The sequence below is a fragment of the Sipha flava genome, unplaced genomic scaffold (genome assembly GCF_003268045.1).
Source record: "Sipha flava isolate LNK unplaced genomic scaffold, YSA_version1 258_pilon_pilon, whole genome shotgun sequence".
In the NCBI taxonomy this organism is placed as follows: domain Eukaryota; kingdom Metazoa; phylum Arthropoda; class Insecta; order Hemiptera; family Aphididae; genus Sipha; species Sipha flava.
The window spans coordinates 1,675,803-1,693,157 of NW_020272917.1; the positions used below are offsets into that span (position 1 = coordinate 1,675,803).

The following is a 17,355-nucleotide window of genomic DNA, read 5'->3' on the forward strand; positions in this document are numbered from 1 at the left end:
TAATTCAATCTAGGTATTGTAATTTAAATAGTAAACCTTTATATTGTGTTTCCAGATGCTACAAACATCACTGATTTGAATATAGTGATACTCATGATGAAGAGGTTGTAAAAAAAAAAAAATAAAAAAAATCATTTTAAAATTAGATTAAAGGAATTTATTATTTCAATTATTAAAATCTATATACATTATAACGTATAATATAATATTATTTAATATTGATGGTAGTATGTATTATTTATTATATGCGAACGAAGCGAGTGTCAAATTTTTTTCACTTTTGTAAAACAAACAAGATGTACAGCTCTAATATTTAGCGCAAGCTCTAGAGCTAAGTATGTCACTGAAGAACATAGCTAGCCACATTTGGGTTTTAGGACCGTAATGTTTAAAAAATCCCGAATATAAGCCATCCAAGTCGGCTGCCTTGCCCAGTTTCATGTTGTCGATTGCCATCTTCACTTCATTTACCGAAAAACTGCACTATTGTCAGGGCGTTGATCGAGTGCTTTCTTTCTTACTTAATAGTTGCTTAGGTGTTAAATGCTGTATTTAAAAGACAAAAATCTCAAACAATTTTGAATCGATTCCATTATTTGTATCGGACTTACTCTACCAGTTGACTCAACAATAGAATTGTATTCTAAAATTAATTGTTCATATTAGCAATAAAGTGCATTTAATGCATGTAGTTTAATTAACCAATATGGATTAAATAGTGTTAAGATGTCTATTTGAGTTTATTAACTTTCATAGATTCGTTTGATAAAACTTGCAAACAGTATACACGTTAAGGACGCACTTTACCCGAATGATCTATGATATCCAAAAAACTAAACTTCTAAAATTCGTCTTTTGTGCAAATTTGTGCAGAACGTTCATTACTAAAAAGAATAAAAAAACCAGGGTCTTCAATAGCATATGATCGCTATTAGTTCACTATTTGTGGTATTATCAATTGAAGCTGAAATAACCACTTCATTAGATTTTGCTACTTCTAAATCGGAAACAAAAAGTTTTAAATTTTTTAGTTAGTTATTTTTTTTTCTTTGTGTTAATTCAAGTTTCATACATTATAATATACTCGTAAGAATTATATATTTCATATAATGTATGCATTATACTACAGAAATTTTTAATAGAAGTCATAATAATAAAGACAGTTTTTTTTTAGAAAGGGGGCGTCGTCAAAATATGTGGATGGGAACACCTGAAATTCCTAAATACATCACAGGGCATAAACCAGGTGCCACTTGGCGTCTTTTCAATTATTTATTCCGAAACAATTTTATTTTTAAGTTCTCATCGGTGAGCCAGCGCTCCTAGTGACGATTGTAAGTGGTGTGATGTTTTCGATTACATTTTACTAACGGCGTTCGTAGGGAATAATTACACTTTTATATATCCACTTCGAGCAAAATAATATTTTATTACATAAATATACAATACGATATATTATTACGTACAATTGGTCATTGGAACACATGGTCGAGTCCCAACAAGCATTCATAGAAGAAAGAATTATTCATGTGGCCAATGGTAGATCTTTATTTTGTAAACAACGTCAAATAATCAATAAAAATCGTTATCACCATTCTATTTGTGTTTACACTTGCGGGCTGCAGTTCAGACCGAGGTGCGCTTGTATATTAATTTTAATTTTATATTGATATAAAGAACATTATTACTATCGTACTTAAAATTTATTTCAGTATTTCATTATAATTACCCGGGTTACAAATATTTGATATTCTTCGGTTAATCGAAGGTAAGTAAGACAAGTTACCATACATTGTCAACATGCCCATATGTATATTAATAGTTTTTGTGCACTTTTCAGAATCATTTAAATACACCCATAGTGGAAAACACTATAAATAATGAATCGACGGAGACGGGCGTCATCAATTGCTAGTCGAGCAACTGATGACGAAGTAGAAAGTTCTCCAGTCGAACACACACGCAAAAAAAGACGAGTGGATCCGGTATATGTAATTTCCAATAGAAAATTTTATATTATACTTATTTTTATTTGTAAAACAAATAGTTATTTTTAAAAAAATAATTATAACCAGCCTGAATTTATTTAACTCATGGATCGTATAGTTTTATAATCTTTGCGGTTAAATATTTTTAATATTAATAAGCTAATATAAGACCAAATAATATAAAATTGCCAATAAATATTATTTTATTTCCTTTTAGTCATATCAGTAATATATTTTATTTCAAGTACATGGGTCCCCTAGGTAAATTATTTACTTTCATATTTCTGAAGATAATATATAATTATTAAAAAATAAAAAAATTAAAAAGTTATTTCATTAAATTTTATATCATCTAAATTTATTTAGTACTTAAAAAATTGTTATACAATGGATTGAAGTATAATACTTTAGATTCTATCTAAATATCTTCTATATAATATTCCTAAACTCACTATGTATTGACATGTTAAATTTTTTATTCGTAATGTCTTCATTTAGAATAATACCAGAATGTAATAAATAATTATGCATTATATGAATTAACTCTGCTTGTTTTTAAAAAGCCTATTTTATTTATTTTTATTCAAACTATTTAACAAAATAATTATTTAAATAGTATATGTAGTAACAGATTCAATTGGTGTGATTGTATTTTAGGTTGACATAGTTCAATCAGTATATGATACATTACGAAATTTTAAAAAGGAAGACGGCACTTTATTATGTGATGGTTTTATTAGAGCTCCCAAAAGAAGACAAGAACCAACATATTATGATGTAAATAATTTATTATTTTTCATGAACTTATTTTACTGTTGGTTTATAATATATTTTAAAATATTTTTGCTTTTTATAGGTAGTTTCCAATCCAATAGACATGATAAAAATTCAACAAAAAATAAAAACTGATGAATATGATGATATTGAGGATTTACAAGCTGATATAGAATTATTAACAAACAATGCAAAGTCATTTTATAAGGTAAATATTTTTATTTTTATTTTATTGATTTTTTTTCTTAAAATTATACTTAAATTTACATCTATTAAATACATTTAAGTTAGTAAATTGATCATAATTTTTATATGGCTTTTAAGATTAAAATTAAAGAATAATTTTAGAGCTCTATCATAATATTATCTTGAAAAAAATGTCAGTTGAATTAAAATTAGTATGTAAAAATATTAATACTAAAACCATATTTTTAAGACACTGTATTTTTGTGAATAATATATTATTTTGTTGATTTCAATTGAATTTATAACCAAAAAAAATTTACTTTAAAAATTATAATTTTAATAAAACAATTAAATTCTTATTTTATTATTTATACATTAGTTTTTAAAAATAGTATGTAAATCATTACAAACAGAGTAATTTTATTCTTTAAACTAGATTAAAATTAAAAATAATTATTAAAATTATTTTGGACAATTATTATTATTAAACTATTATTTTAACATTTTGTTTTATTCTATAAATCACTTTGTAAAATAATACATGTGTGTTTATTAATATTAACTAAATACATGTGATATAAAATCAGAATTTTATATATTATCTATTTTAAAATGTTTTGTTTAGTATTTATTTATTTTTTTTTGGTTTTACCTTAAAAAAATCTTATTTGAATTTACGTTATCATAATAATTTTAAAATAAAATTTTTTTCTAAATATTTTAATTTGATTTAAAATATTTAATTATTTAATAATTCTATTAAATAATAAGTATAATAAAAATCACTTTTAGTCAACAATAATTTTTAAAATGTAATATGTGTTTTTGTGATTATCAGAAAAGTCAAATTGTTATACAGCATTGTTTAAACTTTACTTGTTTATAAAAATTTTAATTAATTTCAAATTTTCAGAAAAATTCTCAAGAGTATAAAGATGCAGTAGAGTTGTGGGATGTTTTTTTAGCGACCAAAAATAATTTAATGGAAAGAGAAGGAACACCCAAAGAAAAGCTTGTTCTTCGTGTTGGAAAATTGGTATGTTTTTCTAGTTGTTTTTAAGTGTCAATTGATTTTATATTTGTTTAATTTAATTTACACTTTTTTATTAGGGTAAAAGAGGGGGATCAGCAGCTTCGGTATCAAAGTCTGAACACACTGATGAAGAAGAAAGTAATTCATCATTTGCTGGAATGGATGATGAATTAGCTATGTGTGAAGAATTATTTACTGCTGTAATGTCTGCTACAGATAATGATAATCGTCTTTTATCAGCTGCATTTCAGCTTTTGCCTTCTAAAAAAGTAATAACATTTTTACTTTGAACAATAATATTTTGAATTGTAGAAAATGAAATTTGTTTTTATTTATTATAGCTTATTTTTATCATATTTAAAAATGCACTATTTTAAATTTAGTAGTTGCTAATGCATTCCTTTATCCTAAAATACAATTTATATATGTATTTAATTAATATTTTAGATTATACTGTATTATTATGGTGGCTTTCTTTATGATTTTTCACTTAAGTTAAGCCATTGATTAAAATATTTATTTTAAAATGTTTTCGTTATTAAGAGCAATATTTTTTTGGTCCATGTTATATTATACTCTATTCAGTTTATGTTGACCCACTCATCAGATGAAAATTGATCACAGTTGAGTATTTTGCAGAGTGCTAGTGTTTCTAAGATTGGTGCCAGCTGACTGTAATAATGAAAAATGATCAGATAGCAACCAATCACAAAACACTTGTCTCTGGTTAGGAGGGTCCTATTATTTTCTATGGCTCAATTACATGCGTAAAGTGGTCAACATAAACTGAAAAAAGAATACATTTTTTTTCTTAATATTTAGTGTTTTATATATATATATATATATATATATATATATATATTAAATATATTACGTGGATTACATTGATTTTTGTATATGATAAGCTGATTACATTTTTGTAACCGTTATTATTTATTTAACTTAAAATTCAGCTTTTTTAAATATTTCTATTCTAATATGTATTACATTTTACATTTTTTTTTTTTTTTTTTTTTTAGCGTTATCCTAATTATTATGAAGTTATAGAAAATCCGATTGACTTACGATCTATTGCTCGTAAAATACAAGATGGAAAGTATACAAATTTAGCTGAAATGGAACGAGAATTATTAATAATGACAAAAAATGCATGTTTATTTAATGAGCCTGGTTCACAAATATACAAAGATGCTAAAACTCTAAAAAAAGTAATTACTAGTAAAAAAATAGAAGTTGATCATGGTAAATATGCACCAAGCAAAAGTAGTGAAAGAATAAGGTAAATTATTTATTATATTAAACTATCCTATTAAAATTGAATATGTAACCATAAGCTGTGTTTATAATTCATTTTTAATGATCAGGGCTAAACGTATGAGAGGTAGTCAAACTTCAATGTCTGCTGTAACAGCTGCTTTACAATCTGAAGATGAGGAAGATTCTGACTTAGATGAAGATACTGTGACTGATAGTCAAAGTAATGCTGATGGTCCTGATAATCCTAGATGGCAGTTGTATAATGCTGTCCGTTCAGCTAATGGATCACAAGGTATAAAAATGTTACAAAAATATACTTTTACAAATACTAAAAAAAAAAATGTATTTTAAATTACAAATTTAGGAAATTTGCTCAGTGATTCATTTTGGAAATTACCATCCAAACGATACTATCCTAACTATTATCATGAAATTCGTAATCCACTTTCACTAATGCAAATTGGAAAAAAATTAAAGGTATTATATATAATTAATTCATTATATTAAAAGTAAAATGTTTTTTTTTTGCACTTAGAATGGTGATTATGGTACAGTCAGTGAAGTGGCAGGGGATATGAATGTTATGTTAGAAAATGCAAAAAAATATTTTACCCCGGATACAAAACAATATAAGGTATCTTGTTATAAATGCATTATATTTTTTTATTTTAATTTTAAAATTAAACTATTAATAATCAAAATTACTTTATTTTCTCTGAGTTTCAAACAATTATGTTACTAATTATTATTAAAACTATTATTTAATAACCTTCTTGTAAAATAAAATCTTTTTTTTTTGTATATTGTATAATTTTTATAATTTAATTTAAGGATGCTGTAAAATTACAAAAAGTTATGCAGACTAAAGCTCAAGAATTGTTAGACTTAGCACATCAAGTATGTTATATATGTTATAATTCAAAATCAAAATGTTTGTTGTAATAAAAAAATATTTTTGTAATTTATTTTTTCAGTATTCTGATAGTGAAGATGATTCTGCTGATGATGATTTATCTCATTCAACGTCTCGAACATCTAAGAAATTTGCTCGTTCTCCGCGATGTCTTACTCGAGGAAAATATTTGAATAATATTCCTCTTAAGCGACGTTTATATGCTCTATGCAAATGTTTAATGGATTATACAGTAAGAATTAAGTTTCATAATTTTGTACTAAAATATTAGGTTGTTTGACAATACATGGTTTATTTTTATTGATTAGACTGAACATGGTCGTGTACCTATGTTAATGTTTATGGAAAGGCCATCTAAAAAACTGTATCCTGATTATTATAAAGTCATTGCCGAACCAATTGATATGCTAACAATTGAAGAGAAAATAAAACAAGAAAAGTATAAGAGTGAAGACGAAATATTGCTTGATTTTAAAGTAACATTTATAAAAAAATTAAATTTAATATTATACAGTTTTTTTATTATTAAAAATTATTATATATATAAATACATTTTATTTTTAGTTAATGTTCGATAATTGTCGTCAATTTAATGAAGAAGGATCATTAATTTATGAAGATGCAAATACTTTAGAAAAGGTACTTTTAGATCGCTCTAAAGAGTTGGGTCCCGTGTTAAGTAAACCTAATAAAATGTAAGTTACAGATTTGTATTTTAATGAAGTTTATTTTTAAACTAATTTTTTCAAACAAATACATTAAATTGTTTTGGTGTTAGTGTTTCTAGTTCATTGTTGAAATTCCGGAAATCTCAGCTTCCTCAAGCAACCCTTCAAAAAATGCGTACGTTATTCAACACTATTAAAGATTATAAAGACCAAAAAGGTCGTTTGTTATCTATTATCTTTATGAAACTTCCATCCAAAAGTGAATATCCAGATTATTATGAGGTTATAAAAAAACCTATTAATTTGGAAGTAATATCTCAAAAACTTAAGAATAATTTGTATGAAAGCCTCGATGATTTGGCTGCGGATTTTGTAGTGATGTTTGATAATGCTTGTAAATATAATGAGCCTGATTCTCAAATTTATAAAGATGCATTAACATTACAAAGACTTACATTGCAAACTAAGTTACAATTGAGAGCAGATGAAGACAGTACTCCTGATGTTCAAAGTGCAGTTCAAGAATTATTAACTTCACTTTTTACCAGTGTTTATAACCATCAAGATGAAGAAGGGCGATGTTTTTCAGATTCTATGGCAGAATTACCTGAGCATGATGACATTGATGGTCATAAGTAAATATTTATTAAAATAATCAATTCTATTGAAAATTAAACTATTATTGTACTTTATTAATGTAACTTATAATTATAATTTTAGGATCAGAGGCTTGTCTTTAGATTTAATTAAAAGAAGATTAGATGGAAATCAATACAAACGATTAGATACATTTCAAGATGATTTATTCGCATGTTTGGAACGAGCTAGGCAGCTGTCACGAACTGATTCACAAGTATTTGAAGATTCTATTGAATTACAATCATATTTTATTAGACAAAGGTTTGTTTATTATTTGAGTAGTTCATTTTTAAATTTTAATAATGTTATACAAATTACAATTAATGATACATCCATTAATAAATGTAGAGATGAAGTATGTCGTAATGGAGATTTGCTGAATTCGCCTGCTTTGAATTATTCCCTATTGGATTTATCATTATCGGTAAATGATATGAGAGAGAGAAAAATGGCTGAAGAATCTATTAGTGGTAATCCAGAAGAGGATGAAATTAAAACAGAAAACGATAATATTCAAGAAGTATGTTTTTGGATTTGAGCATTAGTATCTTAAATTATGAAAGTTAATTAATTTTATTTTAGGAACAAGAAGAAAATTCACCACCTCTTATTGCTGGCACTACTGATGATTCAGTATGTGTAAATCAATTAGTTTATAGAGTTGGCGATTTTGTTTATGCAGAACCCCAAGAACGTGGTCAAGAACTTATGATTTTAAATATTCAGCGATTATGGACTAATCAAGAATCACAACAAATGCTGTATGGAAATCATTTTTATCGACCTAGTGAAACATATCATTTATCAACTCGGAAATTTTTAGAAAAAGTTAGATAAGAGTTTTATTTTTCTAAAGTGTTAAATTTTAATTATATTTTGATTATTTTTAGGAGGTATTCAAGACTGATTTAAATATTACTATACCAGTAAGCCGAATTAAAGGCCGTTGCGCTGTCATAAGTGTTAAAGATTATTTCCGTTATCAACCTAAAGGGTTTAATGAAAAGGATGTATATGTATGTGAATCTAGGTATTCATCTAGATGTAGAAATTTTAAAAAAATTAAGGTAAATAATATCCTATAATGACTGGATAATTTTAAAATACATTAGTTAGATTATTTATTTTTTTGTAGAATTGGGCCTTAAGTTTAACTGCGACTTGGGAATTAGTTGAAAGAGAAGAACCTTTGGATCCTAAACGAGTGATGTCTGTATTTCGTGACCGTGTGGAAAAACATAAAGAAGAGATAGCTGAACTTGAAGAACATGAAAAAATAGTTGAAAAAGAAAAACCAGTTAGTCCTATTTAATATATATTTAAGTTACTGAGGTGTTACTTACATTAATTTATTGTGTAGAATGTATTAATACCAAATCCTCCTGGAGTTATTGATGATGGAAGCATTTATTATGAACAATATAACTGTCATGCTGGTATTCTCAAACCGGGTGATTTTATTTATGTGAAAAATGATGGTCAAAATCAGATAATACAAGTTGATAGAATTTGGGTCAATAAACAGTAAGTAATTCTATATTAATAAATGAAATTATCAGTTATTTGATTTAAATACTGAATGTTTTAACACTTTTTATTTGAATAACATTATTACTTTCCAATTAGAATTTTAAAATGAAAAAAAAAAATTTTTATCTTTCAGAGGAGCCGCATTTGTTTATGGTCCTGTATTATTAACACCCATGGATCTTCCAAATTTTTCTGGTCGACAGTTCTTCAAACAAGAAGTTCTTCTAACCAATAATGAAGAAACGGTACCAATATCAAAAATTACAGGGAAATGTTCTGTATTGGAACATGCTGAATATATATCATGTAAATATTATTTTCTTGTCTTTTATATTATAACTAGCTGAATTACCCGTCGTTGCCGTGTTTAAGTATATAAATGTATGTAACCTGCCAAGATTAAATTTTGTTAAATCTATTGAAATTGAAATTACTTAAGATTTTTGAAATAATATTTTATACATATCAATTTAGTTATTATTATAACCTATTCGATAAGTTATAGCTTACAACTACCTGAACCTCTCTACAGTTTGGTATTCTGTTGAATACATATAGCATCTCACTTCTCCGAATATTTTACCTTTTGTCAATAAGTTCATGGTCTTTTTGACTTTTAACCGAAACACTCTTGCAATTATATCATGTCGATCATATGATCTTTGACTGGGAAGTAAGAGCTCTTTTATCTCGTCCCAGAGAGGATTACATGTAAAAGTAATAAAAAGGTCAGGACGACCGTAATGTCTAACGTAGGTCATAGCATCTTGTGTTCTTTCGTGCTTGTACCTTGGCCCACCAGTAAAAGTTGACGGGAGTATAACTATTTGGCCTAACTGATTAGCTTTTATGTCTCGTTGTCCAATCGCATCTTTTAAATGAATATAACTATCTGCACGCAATTTGGCTTGGTTGTTTTTGATGTAATTTAGTCTTTCAGTTTCAATTTTGGCGTATTCATCTACCAAATATTGACTGAAAAGAGAACGATAATTAATTAAATAGTTGTCTTTCCCTTCTCTGACCATTATTCTATATGAGTAAAAACTTGATGCAGAGACAGTTTTTTTAAATGGTAACTTGGTTTTTGGATCGCGTTGGGGTATATTGATTGCATACCCATCATCCCCCCCCAACAAAACATTAAAGGATACTGCAGTGCGTCGTATGCTTGATGTATCTCACTGATACGGTGAAGTGAGTTATTTCGGTTTTCGAGGATGATGTCTCTTCGATCAAACTGCTGATCTACTAACACTAAAGCAACTTTATTTGCCGTTGGTGCATTATACCTGCCTCTGTGTTCTTCTGGTGGTTTTTTATCTGCATGTATTACAACTTTAAATGACTCTGAAGGAGGTATTTTATCGATTGTAAATTGTAATGATCAATTGTAAATTATGCGGTGGCATGCCTAGTAAATCCAATGAGTTTAAAAACTCTGTTGGATAATTTACAACTTCAGTAGCATCGCAAACTGTATCTAGATTTGTATGACACCAAGTTTTCTGGTAACAAATTTTGTATCTTGAGATTCAATTCGTTGACCTCCACATTTTTTGCTACTAAAATTGCTCTTTCTGCCAGCCACTCATGATTTGTGTATTGTCTGTGTACACTGGGACATATCTGGTCAATGAGAGCATCTTGCGAATAAATGATTGTGCAGAAATCGTTTAGTAATTTTATACATCCCGTTTCATCTGTAGTAACTTTCCCATCTCCAATATCTAACAATTGTTTTGAGAATCTTTTGCACGCAGCTTTTTTTGATTGAATCGAAATCGAAGTATCGGAATCGTTCGCTATCTATCTTTATATATATTTCAACCATGAATTGTTGACAAAGCTTATGCATTGTAAAATAACTTAGTCCTGATCACGTCTAATCATCAACCGATATGCATAATAATTTTTTGAACTAACATTCTTATTTGTTTTGGCACCTGTTGCGGGATCTTTTTGTTTAATATTTATGCAATACCCGTCATTTACTACCAAAAATAAAATTAATAGTTTTTAAATAGTTTTTAATAGTTTTTTAATAATTTTATTTAATATAATTCATTTTCAATAGCGCAGTTATTGACCTGGTCAAAAAATATTAAACCGATTTCAACCCTTTAAATTCAAAATTTCGAAAAATCCTTTCTTAGCGCACGTCTACATCATAATAGCTATCTGTATGCCAAATTTCAGCCAGATCCATCCAATGGTTTGAGCTGTGTGTTGATAGCAGTCAATCAGCTTACTGTTTTATATATACAGATTATTTTTTTTATTAACTTTTGCATTTCTTAAATAGGTCGTCCTGCTGAAATAGCTGAAGATGATGTTTATCTTTGTGATTCAGTTTATGATGAAAATACTAAACAAATCAGAGAATTGCCTAAAGATGGTTTAAAAAAGTACACTCATTCTCCAGCTGTAAATCAAGATGAATTTTATTTCTTTAGGAGACTCATTCATCCAGTAAAAGTAGGACTAATTTTATTGTTAATGTATTCTTTATTTAAATAAATGAAATTTTAGGTTGGTGCAATTGAAAATCATACTCAATTGAATGATGTTAAAACAGTGTATAACCAACATTATGATTCTGTATCAGTAAGTTATGATTCATTTTTCGTTAATTATTTTTATTAAATATTAACTTTTTTATGTTTATTTTAGAATGTTAGTTCTCCAGTAATGCCTAAATTAGAGCCAGCTGATACAATGACAGAGGATTCAATGGATGGAGGTCCACCATCTGTCAGCTCTTCTGATCTGGGTGAACGTACTTTGAATACTTCAACAATCCTATCTACACCATCTAGAAAAAAAAATCCTAATCATAAAAAATTGGTTACTGGTTATATATTATATACTAGTGATGTTCGTAAAGCTGTTGTACAAAATAATCCAGACCGTAGTTTTGGTGAAGTTAGCCGTATAGTTGGCAATGAAGTAAATTATAATCAGATGCATATAAAATGAACATAATAATAATAATAATTTATACATTTGTAGTGGCGTAATTTATCACCAACAGAAAAAATGGCATACGAAGAACGGGCTAATAGATTAAACGAAGAGAATTATCCACAATGGCGTCAACAATCTCTTCAAGCACCACCCCCTCCTGAAGGTTCTGATCTTATATGGGAGTGTGGTTGGGATAATTGTGATTGGCAATTTGAAGATCAGTCAGATTGTTTAGATCATGCTGTTGCTGACCAATACGGACATGTACAAACATTCTTTGCTGCAATTCCTCCGAGTGGTTAGTATAATTTCTCTCTTATGAAATAAACTTTAATTTATAGTTATATTTATGTTATATGAAATAACAATGATAATATTTTTAGACATTGAATTTCAATGTCAATGGAGAGGGTGTCTCAGAGTTAAAAAGACTGGTATTGCTCCATTTCCAAGTTTGCATCGTTTAGTTCGACACGTGAAGGAAGTGCATATACTTAAAAATCCTGGAAAACATGTACCATTATCAGAACGCAATAAGTAAGTACAATTAATACTTTTAGATAAAAGGTATTCAGTAATAAAACAAAAAAATTATTTCTTATAATATTAAGATTTTTTGTGTTATCTAAATTATTATAAGTTTTGATTTTAATTAAGTTGTTCAAAATATTTATCTTATTTTAATTAAAAAAAAAACACTAAATTCTGATACGTTATAATCAGGGCTCGGGAGTTAAAGCATTTGCTTATTTTTATGGATTGACTTAAAATGTAGCAAAGTGCTATAGAAGTATATGTCAAGTTATAACACTTACAATTATGAAATTTGAAAGTGCTTTTTTTGCTTTTTTCAAGCAATTTTTTAAAAAAAATGCTTATTTCTAGTTTTTTTGATTATTTTTGCTTATTTGACCAGTTTTTTTTACATTTTTATAGTTTTATTAAAATTTATATTAAAAGTCGTTTTTGATAAAATTAAAATTAAAAATAATTTTTATTTTATCTACGTTATCACGTAGTTTGTCATCGTCCAAGGTATCGTTGTAGGGTTAACAAAGATATTCCAATGCTGAAAATAGATCTGAGTGTCAAACGTCAGAATGATCAAGAACAGAGAGAACTGTTTACATTTTATTTTTCACAAAAATCCCTTAGAAAATCTATTAAAATCCTTAGTCTTGAAAGTGAAGATTTATTTTTATTTTGTTTGATTTTTTAGTTAGAATTTTATACTTTTTTTTTTTAATAAATTTTTTTGCTTAATTTTAAATTTTTTAAATGCTTATTTTAGTGCTTGTAATGACATTTTTAAGCGCTTATTTTAATGATTTTAAATGCTATAAGTCATGAGCCCTGGTTATAATATAATATGATAAATCATAAATTGCAATAATTTTAATACATTTTTTTCATGTCTAATTAATTATGTTCTTATAGTATGTAACTCTAATAGATAGTTATTTACTTGTTTGTTATCGTCTTGCCAATACACCGTATAAAATTTATCTCTACACCATTCTTATTTGTTATAGCCCTGCCATAAATAAAATAAACAAAACAATAATTATAAGTAGGGAACGGATTTATATGTAAACACATATTTTTATTAAAACGAGATATTTAAAATTTGATAAGAAATGTTCATGATTTAAATCATTCCTATTAATATGATGCTACTTTTATTTTACATATTTTTACATATTTTGGTATAATTACATATTTTTACATATTTCACTAATTTGTAAATATTTTTAAACATATTTTATTATTTCATCATTCATACGTCTTCTTCGTACAAAAATACAAAAAATTATTTCAAATTTAGATCCAGAACTTTTATCGCTATTAGAAAAGCTCAAAATATTATGCAAAATGAAACATTGAAAACAAATTTAATTTTCATCTTAGTGAATTTTAGTTTTATTGCACATACAATTACAAAATTAGAAACAAAAATATGTCCTTGAATGAAAGTATGCAAATTGTCGAATCAACGATTGCAAAATGAAAACTCGTAAACGGACCAATAGGAGAAGTAGTAAAAAAGAAAATTCATGTTTTTACAGAAAAAATTTCAGGCCATATTGATTTTAAATCAATTAATGACATAATTAGTGGCAGACACCCTTCTAAAAATTTGGAATTATCGCCTTCTAATATTATGCCCTTCAAATATGCTTAAATCAACCAATGTAGGTTGATGTGGAACGATCATTTAGCCGTTTTAAAAATATTTTCAGATCTAATAGGCGATATTTAATATTTGATAATTTAAAATATATTGTAATAATTCAATGCAACAAATCATTTTGATAATTTAATAATTATAATTTTTTTTTTTTTTAAATTTTTTTCCTACATATTTGGATGGTTTTAGTACATATTTTATAAATTATACTTACATACATATGTACATATTTATGTATTTTTATTACATATAAATCCGTTCCCTAATTATAAGTAATATTTAAAAATTTTATATTATTTATTTATGTAAAAAATTCAAATTTTAAAAATGTATTATAATTATAAATTAAAAAAAAATATGTTAAATTACAAAAGAGGCCAGTACTCAGAAATATCTTTTAAGATAGCTTAATCTTTTAAGAATGCTCCCCGAGACGTGTTCTCTACCTAAATTCTGCCATATATGATTTCAAAAAATTTCTATTAGTTTCACAAAGATTTTTCCCCTCTCCCCCTATGCAGAACCCCATATTCTCTCAATATTTTGGCTCTGTGTATGGATCAACAAAATTATAGGTGTGGTTAACAGTATTATGTTGGAATCCCGCTTGCTGCAAATTATTGTAAGCTTTCCTACAATCTGATATAATTATTGAGTCTGGTTTTGTATTATAGGTAACAATGTTTTCTCCGATCAATCAGGTATACTAAATGTAAAACACGCGTTGGTTTCCTACATATTCCACTGAAAATTCTTTGCTGTGGTAGAATACGTCCAGCATTATTTTTCTACGCATAAATAAACTTTTATCTATTTCGAAAAAAAACCGGTGCCACCAAATTCTTTATTATGATTATTTTCTAATATTCACACACATACCTTACGTAGATAATTTATTAAATTAGATAAAATAGATCATCTATCACGAGTTAAACATGATAATTGTAGGAATAGCGTAATATAGCTAATATGGTGGCGTGATAACAAACAACAGTAGCTGGGAGATTTTATATGGTGAACTGGCGAGGTGATAACAAACAAGTACCGATAGTTACTATAATATAGTTATTAAATATTTGATTAATAATATACTAAGAAATATGAGAATAAGAATAATAAGTCTTCCAAGTTAAGCAAGAGGAAAAAAAAGCTTTTTAATGAAGATTAAATATATTTCTTAAAATGTTAATGTATGTACATGGTTCAAATGATAAACATATTATTAATCATATAGGTATTCAACGTTAATATTTTAGTTGAATGATAAAAATATCTCATTTTTTTTATACCATTTTGTCTATATTTTAATTAAATGTAAAAATAATTTTGTAACTTATTATATAACATAAAAACATAATTACATTTATTGTTAAAGTTTAAAAATTTAAATATTTAAATTTATAAAATAATATATGTATAAAAATTTAAGTACAAACATTTATATGAATTCAGTAATCATAGAAATAATTATAGCTTATAAAATATATTGCTTGGTAATCATATTATCACCAATGATAAGATATTTCAAATATTTAACTTTAGTGTATTTCTTTCATATAAAATAATATACACTTTTTTCTGCTTTTTTATTTTTCATAGAGTTCCTTAACTATATTCTTAAATATTAAAATGTATCGAAGAATATCAAATTTCTTAAACTATTTTAATACTTATAATTGTGCCTAAAATTGAAGGGTATTTTTTTCTTTTCTTTATTTGATTTCAACTATCTTAACTTAATTTCAGAAATTTCATGCTGAGCACGCGCTCAGCTATTCCAACTACTTCTGTTTTATCAGTAGCACCTGTGTCTCCACCACCAATTGAAAATTCTAATGGTCTGGTTTTTTTTTTTTTTTTTATACTTACATTTTTGGTGGATTTTTGTTATCCTAGCATGGTTTTAATTATAAAGTAATGAATTCGTAGATTGAATTTGTTGTTATTGATTATCATATGTAGTTGATTTTTATAATTATTAAAATATTTTTATTTTAGAATTTGAATAATTTGTTATGTATAATTACATAATGCCACAATTTAAGTAATGTTACCATGTTTTGCTTTATTTATTTTGAGATTTGATAAAATAATAATAAGTATAACTTTTTAGAAATACACACTTTTTGATCTTATTTTGTAGATTGTGTTGATATATTATTGTGTTGATATATTATTACTATTTACTTCTTAGTTAGACATTTCATAACATCAGGAACTTATAGTATTTATATATGGGCTTATACATTGGTATACGTAAGCATGTTGTACATCAATTTTTATATTTTAAATTCTAAACCGCTTTATAGACATGTAGCACAGTCAACACGTTTGAAAAGAGAACAATTGATTCAACAAACACCACAACAGTTTTCAAATCAACCCGGTAAGTTTTTCCACTGTAGAATAGTTATAACATATATAAAGCTATTTAAGTAGTGAAATGTCTTAATAAGGAAAAAAGTAAGTGTGCTGTCAACAAATGATAACTACTTAATTATTTTTATATTTATTAATACAAATGTACTTTTTTAAATAATAGTTGGAGGAGCTGTCAATGTGTTAAACCAAATTAATAGGAATACTCCTTCGCCCATGTCTCAAAATGGTAATTATATTTATAACTAGCTGAACTTCATTATGACCTAATAAATGTTAAAATTGGTATAGGTTCGGCGAGCAATAATAGCATTACTATTAACAAACACCCAGAGCCACTATTTGTAACAGTGCCTCCAAGACCTACAAGGGTTTTTCATTCTGAAGCTTATATCAAGTAAAATACAATTTTGGTTGTTTTTAAGATATTAGTATTTTACAATGGTTTTATTTTTAGATACATTGAAAGTTTAAATCTGGAAAGTAAACCTAGTTGGGAACGTCAGTTGATTGCTACACAAGAAAATACCAAAGGTCCAGATGATCCAAATTCTCTTCCAGCAATTCAGTGGTTAGGAAAAGGAATTGGTAATCATGGAAATGTTTTAAACGCTTTATGGGCATTAAGAAATTTCATGATGAAAGATGCTATGGGCTTATCAAAAACTGATGAATAAGTTAATAAAAAATAAACAATGACTTTTTTTTTGGTATAATTTGTGAAACAGATGTTTATTTGTCTGTTAAACTCACTTAGTTCTAGAAGGTTTTTTTTCATTAACATTAATTATTATACAAAAGCATTAGTTTTTTTTTACTATTATCTTAAATTT

At 26.5% G+C, this 17,355-nt stretch overlaps 1 protein-coding gene across 5 annotated transcripts; it reads left to right on the top strand.

The window, feature by feature from the left end:
• Nucleotides 1-1,402: 1,402 nt before the first annotated feature.
• On the top strand, nucleotides 1,403-17,353 carry LOC112684796 (protein polybromo-1). 5 transcript variants are annotated; one of them, XM_025556461.1, is made up of 31 exons: nucleotides 1,406-1,768; nucleotides 1,841-1,991; nucleotides 2,646-2,765; nucleotides 2,845-2,970; nucleotides 3,862-3,984; nucleotides 4,059-4,250; nucleotides 5,001-5,260; nucleotides 5,346-5,530; nucleotides 5,603-5,715; nucleotides 5,774-5,872; nucleotides 6,070-6,135; nucleotides 6,213-6,383; nucleotides 6,460-6,627; nucleotides 6,716-6,846; nucleotides 6,930-7,454; nucleotides 7,540-7,719; nucleotides 7,807-7,978; nucleotides 8,041-8,286; nucleotides 8,349-8,525; nucleotides 8,594-8,755; nucleotides 8,819-8,982; nucleotides 9,122-9,294; nucleotides 11,294-11,466; nucleotides 11,521-11,595; nucleotides 11,662-11,937; nucleotides 12,001-12,253; nucleotides 12,339-12,492; nucleotides 15,890-15,981; nucleotides 16,686-16,751; nucleotides 16,814-16,919; nucleotides 16,980-17,199. In XM_025556461.1, exons 2-31 carry the CDS (start codon nucleotides 1,881-1,883, stop codon nucleotides 17,197-17,199), a joined length of 5,079 nt encoding a protein of 1,692 aa, XP_025412246.1. In that variant the 5' UTR covers nucleotides 1,406-1,768; nucleotides 1,841-1,880. The 5 variants fall into 5 exon arrangements, 4 of the variants coding, with proteins under 4 accessions (XP_025412246.1, XP_025412250.1, XP_025412249.1 ...); XM_025556465.1 differs by lacking the exon at nucleotides 15,890-15,981 and adding an exon at nucleotides 16,453-16,529 and having other exon boundaries at nucleotides 1,407-1,768; nucleotides 16,980-17,353; XM_025556464.1 differs by having other exon boundaries at nucleotides 1,407-1,768; nucleotides 1,841-1,985; nucleotides 16,980-17,353.
• The last annotated feature ends 2 nt before the right edge of the window (nucleotides 17,354-17,355 follow it).

Coding starts and splice junctions, on each gene's coding strand:
- LOC112684796 (XM_025556461.1), top strand. CDS start 1,881: ATGAATCGACGGAGACGGGCGTCATCAATTGCTAGTCGAGCAACTGAT. Junction 6,136..6,212: donor TGTTAGACTTAGCACATCAA/GTATGTTATATA, acceptor TTATTTTTTCAG/TATTCTGATAGTGAAGATGA. Junction 8,756..8,818: donor TAGTTGAAAAAGAAAAACCA/GTTAGTCCTATT, acceptor TTTATTGTGTAG/AATGTATTAATACCAAATCC.